General features: G+C 39.9%; 1 protein-coding gene across 2 annotated transcripts in view; it reads right to left on the bottom strand.

The window, feature by feature from the left end:
* ephb3a (eph receptor B3a) overlaps nt 1-8,105 on the bottom strand; it is a 42,210-nt gene that overhangs the window by 28,698 nt on the left and 5,407 nt on the right. The window contains exons 1-2 of one of the 2 annotated variants that reach the window (XM_019877900.1): nt 3,279-3,746; nt 2,209-2,273 (exon numbers count right to left, since the gene is read on the bottom strand). In XM_019877900.1, the coding sequence (XP_019733459.1) occupies nt 2,209-2,265 (57 nt within the window). In that variant the 5' untranslated portion in view covers nt 2,266-2,273; nt 3,279-3,746. Of the gene's footprint in view, nt 1-2,208; nt 2,274-3,278; nt 3,747-8,105 lie in introns of those variants that run through there. The other variant, XM_019877899.1, reaches the window with a different exon arrangement.

Below are 8,105 nucleotides of genomic sequence, written 5' to 3'. Positions count from 1 at the left end.
AATTCATGTTGCTTCATTTTCCCAGCACTCATCCAGGGCATATCAACAAAACACCTTCCTTTTGGACTCAAATACCCTCCCGGATTTCAATTATCAGGCACTCCACGATTCCTAGCGGTTCTTCAGAACTATGGGGATTTTCTTTGATTCATTGGCATGTATGCGCTTTGGTTCGTTTGAAGCAGTAGCATTCTCACTTGAGTCCCAAACAATTTGCAATCAAGTATTTTCTTGTGTCATGAAAAAAAAAAAAATGCTCGTCCTCATCACACTTTTAGTCATTTTGAGCAGAACATTACCCAACACCAGTACGGATTTAGGGAACAAGGAGGTTAACAAAACTGCCAGAACAGAGATTGCGGGTGGTGGTATGGATAGTGAACATAGAGCAAATATAGGGTGCCGTCTTGTGAAATGATTGTTTCATAGATAAAGGCGGACCAGGAAATTCAAAAGGTGGCCGATTGAACAGAGGTACAGTTCACAGTGATGGGTGTTCAACGGAGCACCGGCGGTAAAGTGGATGGAGAGTTTTTGAAGCTGATCTTCACAGTACATTTCTGTAATCTAAGATTGGGAGGGCCGTCATTTTAACGAGATGCAATTTAGCAGACTGTCTTCATGAGGAATTGAGTGAAGAGAGGCTTTTTTTAACTTTATGGAGAAGAGTGTTGACGTGCGATTCCAATGAAAGACTTTGAAGGCCTTTTGAAACAGTGCCCCGGTGAAGGCTTGCCCATATTTGGAAGTGTTTACGTAGCACCTTACCAGAAATTAACAGGGAGGCTTTTCCCACTGGTTTAGATGAGATGTAGACGAAATGTGTTTTTGTTCTTGTAAGATTACAGCTTTTTATCCCAATACAATACGTCTTTAGTCTTACAAGATTGCGACTTTTTTTTAACATTCCTTTTTTTCTTGAAGCCTTTTTTTTTAAGAAATAAGACTTCATTCTCATAACATTACAATCCACAGCCCTCCAAAAGTCGAAACTGTTGTTTTATGATTTTGAAGTTTTTGTTTAAAATTGGCAAGATTTTAATTCCTCTGTCATGTCCCATATTTGCAAGTGTTTGCGTAGCACCTTACCAGAAATTAACAGGGAGGCTTTTCCCACTGGTTTAGATGAGATGTAGACCCTACTCAGCAATACGTAAGTCTCTATTGTCCCAAAGTTCAGGACACTGGGACGCCCAGTGACTTCCATTTTTTCCCCCCATTCTGTTTACCGTACAAGTCTGCCAAATTAGCCGTCTGAAATAGCCCCTCGATTATTGGATGTGCTTTTTGACAACAGCAGGTCACTGTCGCAGTGCATACCCAATCAATGGGTTCGATGACGATTCGCTACACGTTGCAAAGTGCAGTGTGAAAAGGACTTTCAATCATTCAAGTGGCAAATGATGACATCAACTGTGCTGAAACATGGCCACTTGAAAAGTACATCATGCCGTGGTTATACTTATTTCTGTTTTTGTTTGTTTGCTGTACAGCAATCCTTTTTCATTGCATTCCTGATGAAATGTGTCTTTGTTCTTGTAAGATTACAGCTTTTTATCCCAATACAATACGTCTTTAGTCTTACAAGATTGCGACTTTTTTTTAACATTCCTTTTTTTCTTGAAGCCTTTTTTTTTAAAGAAACAAGACTTCATTCTCATAACATTACAATCCACAGCCGTCCAAAAGTCAAAACTGTTGTTTTATGATTTTGAAGTTCTTGTTTAAAATAGGCAAGATTTTAATTCCTCTGTCATGTAAACAGTCCCAGTTGTAGTCTTATTTCATTTACATTAGAATTATGAGGGGGGGTCTTTGGAAACAATTCTTTCCCGCCCAATTCTTCCTTGTAGGTCCTACACAGTGTGGGGATTTGCTCTGGTTTTGTTGCATGTTTGCACATCGGCTTGTTTGGAGAACACAATGCACAGATTGTGCGGGGCTCATCAAGCTTTTGGCTTTTCTTTTTTTAAATACTGAAACTCTGCAATTGCTCCGCTCGCAATGTCACACAGCGTGTTTCTGATTTGCGTTTTGAGTATCCCAGAAAAGCAAACACACGCTGCAAAAACAAAGCAATAAAACAGTAGGAGGTGTGCTACTCAAAACACTCGGGGCTCTATTAACGAGCAAATGGAACAAATGTTGTTAAGGGGGGAAATAAACGGAGTGGGTGTGGCCACAAAACACAGGCAAACATATGCTCACCCCACTTTCTGGGAATGTAGTCCAGGCCAGCTCCGTTGTCGCCCACCGACTGTCCATAAGCGTTTCTGCAAAGTCAGGAAACACTCATTATATTTCATGCACGACAATGTCAATTAATTCACAGTTCACAAAAAAAAAAAAAAATGGTGAAATCAGAACAAAGTGGAATTCCCTCAGGATTTGTATGTGAATGCTGAGATGTAGCAAATTGGAGTGCCACTTAAACAGATGCCGTTTGATGTGATGTCAGAATTTTGACATTCTTCACTCCTCTTTCGGTGCCAGTGTCAGAGTAAGCAGAAATTTAGCTGATTTATTTTAATTATCGCTCAGCTTGCCGCAGCTGACATCCTGTTTTTCTTTAGATCACAAACTAGTTGAGACCGAATCAAAAGCATCTCTGCCGGTTGCAGCCAAATAATACAACCATCGATTTTCCCAATTATTATTATTATTATTATTATTAGCAATGCAATTATTAGTTGAGGTTTTTTTTCTGTAACTCATAACAACCGTATCTGAAATCATCTTTCACCATTGGAATGAATAAAGATTCCATTAATCCGTTCGAGCCCAAAAATGTTTGTAATTTTTTGCTTCACTTCAATGGACATGAGGCTGCTCAGTCTGGCCACTATAATGCAGACAGTCGTGTTCAAATACTTCTTTCTATTTAGAAACATTTACCTACCACAGGGGGTTGTCACAGATTTATTGTAATGGGTTTTTTAATGAATATTTTTAAGGAAAACAAGTGCACGAAGTGACCCTCTCTTTCACAAAACTGCCTGCTACAAAAAAAGCACATTTTTTTGCCTTAATCTGAGATCTTTAAATTGTGTTTGATCTTAATTTTTGCATTGTAAGAACAAAAACCTCACTGTGCCGCACCAATTCTGAAGGCTCCCGTGAAAAGTACACACCGTGGCTCCTCTCAACTGAGAGTTGGCAAACAAAGTTATCAGACGACCCTATTTACGACTTTGCAGAGACCTGAGAGAGGAAGGTAGATAGAGAAAGCAAATGGCAGATCAATCGGCACTGTTGTATGGATGTCAATTCGTCCTCACCTGAGCCAGTGGGCTTGTTGCACCTCTCCCAATTCCCACAATGGGCGAGAGGCCTCCCAAAGTGATGTTGTTGTTAGCGCAGAATTACCGAAACAATTACACTTTCTTCCCAGAGACTCAATGGCACGGCGCCTGCTGTGCACCATTTGCTCACTAGTTGTTGATAGCGCAGCCCGACGAGGGGGAGATGGTGCGGGCAAACATAGACGCGCACGCCCCTGGGTAGAGCACAACAGACGAGCCACACTCTTCCTGGTCTGGTTCCATACTGTTGTGTTTCAAAGAACGAAGGCAATACGGCGCGAGCACGCTGTGTGTCCCCGACTTGCCTGAAGAAATCATTGCTCCATCTGTAGCTACTGAGTTAAAAGACTGCGCACTGTTTACAGTCTGGGCAGCGCCTTCATTCAAAACCCCACAATGGCCTCGCTTCTCTTTGGAATACACGTTTGCGCTTTGTCGTTTGTGAATTCACGTATGAACGGAGACTCATTCCAGACCCACCAGCGGCACATGAAAATCAATGTTGTGAAAGGACACTATGAACTGCTGAAAACAAGCATCTAAATATTGCACTCGACACTTTTCCTGATTCATCAGATGGCTCCGCCCATTACAGCAGGCCCCGCCCCCCACAAAAAAAATAAAAAGATCAGAAAGTCAAATTCAGAGATTGAGAGAAGATTCGCAAAGTAAATCGCATTTTATATATTGATGGACTTGACGGATGGTTGGATTTAGATCACTTTTGGATGAAGCAACTTTTTTTTCTAATTTCAGTTCATTTCGATCAACCTCGATGACACTGAAGACTGATACTGATCCAACTCAAAAAGCTGAGTAGATGACACTCCCTAAATTGAGGTTAAATTGTGATCATATCTCACCAAAATCCAAGCCATTATAATTGATAAAAGGGCCAAATGTGAGAATAAAAACGCAATATCTGGGGAAAACAAGTTTCTCAAAGACATAATCATCACCAGAGAAATCACCATTGGAGCCATGAAACTTTAAATCACAATTCGCTGGGAAATTTGAAACATGAAGTAATATTAAACTGTTTTGAAACATAATTTGTGATATATTTACTATTTAAACTTTTAATATAGGCAATAACAAAAACATACAATGGGGAGTCTGTCAATAACTTGCATTTTTTCCCCCTTGTTCACGGCTTGACTGTCCACGGTGTATTTTTTCCTTGAAAGGACAGAAACGGTGTTAAAAATGTAACAGGCTTGCCTTCTCATGTTAGTTTTTCACTACAGTTGGATGATGAGCGCAAACGAGGAGCAGCCAAAAAAAGAGACCTTCTTTTTGCAATGCAAATGAGCTTTGTGGAAATATCTGTGTGTGTGTGTGTGTGTGTGTGTGTGTGTGTGTGTGTGTGTGTGTGTGTGTGTGTGTGTGTGCGCGTGTGCATGCGGATGTAAATGGAGACGAGACCTGACATCTGGTGTAGCAGCTACACAGATACAATGTTCAAAACCTGGAGAAGCTCACGTAGCGAATAAATCCAGCACAATTTGCAATGAATGAATGCGGATGCAGCACAAATTCCGGGTGCTCTTCCTTTAACAACGCTTGAATCAATTACCACCGAGACATGCAGGAACATCCGAGTTCATCTCGATCTAACAGCTTAATTCATAAACTCCACTGAATCTTTTCATAAAAGTAATGCACTGCAATAAGGCATTTGGGGAATCACTTTACAGCGGAACCACAAAAGTGGAACGTGTCTCCATTCGGAAGTCAAGCAAACTATTTTTTTGCTCACCGTGGACATTTACATTCGTTAATCCACCCAACGTACATATTGGATGTGTCGAGCACGTATTTTTTTCAACGGGTAGGCGCGATTATTTTGCCAGCCAAAGCCCTTTTTCAATCTTGTTTTTGTTGTTTTATAGTTTGATGTTTCACAAAAGCAAAACAGTTTTTTTGAGCATTAAAATCACCGTTCTACTTGATATTACATATTGGATGTGTCGAGCACGTATTTTTTTCAAGGGGTAGGTGCGATTATTTTGCCCTTTTACAATCTTGTTTTTGTTGTTTTATAGTTTGATGTTTCACAAAAGCAAAACTGTTTTTTTTTTAGCATCAAAATCACCGTTCTACTTGATACTTGCGAGACTAATAAAGGTTATCTTATCTTATCTTCGAAGGTTGATTTAGCGCCTATGCCTTTTTATAGGATTCTGCGAAAATATTATAAGAACACATTGCTCTATGAAAATCCTCACAGTAGCATATAAAAAAAAATTCTACTTCGTGCCTCTATTCCCTTTGATTTGGTCACCACATACATTTTTCAGCAAATCTTAATAGATGATTTATGTTGCCGGGACTTTTTCCCGTAAACTCCATTATTTTTTCATGGTTCACAACAGGAATTCGGGAAAGGTCATGCATTTAAACATCAAGAATCTTCCTGAAGTTGAATAGTTGAATCAGTCGGCCGAAAGGGGTGTGTCAAGTACGGAGTTCAGCTCACTTTTGCCTTGGCAGCAAAAACACACTGCTAAAAAACTAAAATCAAATCGACAAGAAATGTGTTTTAAAATGAGAAAAATAACACTCTGTATGATTTTAGTTCATAAAAACATGAATTAAATACAATGTAAAGAACAGAACCATTTTAGTGCTCAAGTACGGAGTTCAGCTCACTTTTGCCTTGGCAGCAAAAACACACTGCTAAAAAACTAAAATCAAATCGACAAGAAATGTGTTTTAAAATGAGAAAAATAACACTGTATTGTTTTGTAGTTCATAAAAACATCGTCGAATTATAAAATGAAATACAATGTAAAGAACAAAACCATTTTTGTCAGATTTTGATTAAATTCAATGGCCATTGTGCTGCTCCATCTGGTGCGCGCATCTTGACCACCAGGGAGCAGTATAATCCACACATAGGGATATAGATGGGGACTATCCATTCTCAAGAAACCTACGGTAATATTTGGCATTCTTCGCAGAGGATAAAGCAGATGCTAGTGGATATTGTTATATTATCTCTCCACATGTGTTGCTTCAGTCGTTATGTTCAAATATCTGTTGCTTCAAAACTTGAAACATTGCCACATAAATGTCACCCCCAGGAAGACTCCCATTATTTGTTAGCACGAAGCTAGCTGAGGCTACATGTTTGTTTTAAACGCACAGAGGGTAATTCTCTTTGTTTTATCTTTAGCTTGACAGTCAACTTCAACAGGGAGTGGCCATGAACAACCCGAGGCCTCTCTTTGAGCTATTGTTCACTAATTTTGCCTGCCAAACTGCTGCTTATTGTGTTGTGAGTCGAGTTTCCTACCACCACATAGTAATATATGCCAAATTTCACTACTTTTACTCATGTTTTTCGAGTGTGTGAATGACAACGCCTCGGTTCGAGCACACACGCACAAGAATGAAGACCTTAGTTTTTGTCATTCGTCGTGAGAGAGGGGATTGGGGGATGTGGGAGTGGGGAGCAACCAATCGCAGCTGTGTTTGTTTGACTACTCTCGGGCCTTGGGCAGCACACACAGCTGGTTGAGCCTGGGATCACGCTCGGCCCCTCAGGAGCCCGATCCGGTTCACCCTCTGCTCAGGGGCAGTGAGGGCAGTCGTTCACAAACTGAGGTGCCGCCAGCCATAAAGTAGGGGCCCGCAAAATAATTTGCAATAAATGGGCATGCTGTCAAAAAGTGCATTACTACACGTGGGGACCGGCGCGGCAGTAAAAAAAAAAAAAATCAAATTATTTCTTCCTTCCGTGGCTTTCAGTCAATGAAAAAGATCTGATATGATGGTGACATCGTCCCATAAATTTGACCCTCAATTTGTATTTGTAAACATTCCAACCATTTTTTTCTTTAAACAAATACAAAGTTGAAAAATAAGAATTTGTGTCACAACATATTTTGACTACGACAGTTTTTCATGTCTTTTTTTAGTGAATGTTCTTGTAAAGAATACTTTTTTAAAACATTATTTTCACAAAATTGCAACGTTATTTTATTTAAAAAAAGCTTGTTCTTCTAAAGATTATGACTTTTTTTCTTGAAAAATAAGAATTTGTTCCGGTCCCTTCGTGACTTAAAAAAAAAAAAAATAATACATCTTCATTCATGTAAAGGTTATGAATATTTTTTTCTTGAAGGAATACAACTATGTTCTCATAACATTACCACCAAAAAAAATCAGTTTCAAAAATCAGAATTTGTTTTTTCATGATCCCTTTTTTCTTTGGGAAAAAAGGAAGCTTTCAAATATGCAGCAGAAAAATCAGAATTTGTTTTTTCATGATCCCTTTTTTTCTTAGGGAAAAAAAGGAAGCTTTCAAATATGCAGCAAAAACTGCTGCTTATTGTGTTGTGAGTCGAGTTTCCTACCACCACATAGTAATATATGCCAAATTTCACTACTTTTACTCATGTTTTTCGAGTGTGTGAATGACAACGCCTCGGTTCGAGCACACACGCACAAGAATGAAGACATTAGTTTTTTGTCATTCGTCATGAGAGAGGGGATTGGGGGATGTGGGAGTGGGGAGCAACCAATCGCAGCTGTGTTTGTTTGACTACTCTCGGGCCTTGGGCAGCACACACAGCTGGTTGAGCCTGGGATCACGCTCGGCCCCTCAGGAGCCCGATCCGGTTCACCCTCTGCTCAGGGGCAGTGAGGGCAGTCGTTCACAAACTGAGGTGCCGCCAGCCATAAAGTAGGGGCCCGCAAAATAATTTGCAATAAATGGACATGCTGTCAAAAAGTGCATTACTACACGTGGGGACCGGCGTGGCAGTAAAAACAAAAAAACCAAATTATTTCTTCATT

Source organism: Hippocampus comes, unplaced genomic scaffold (genome assembly GCF_001891065.2).
Source record: "Hippocampus comes isolate QL1 unplaced genomic scaffold, H_comes_QL1_v1.1 scaffold317, whole genome shotgun sequence".
Classification (NCBI taxonomy): Eukaryota; Metazoa; Chordata; class Actinopteri; order Syngnathiformes; family Syngnathidae; genus Hippocampus; species Hippocampus comes.
Note: the sequence above shows the minus strand (reverse complement) of the source record. Positions and strands in the feature narration are given on the sequence as shown.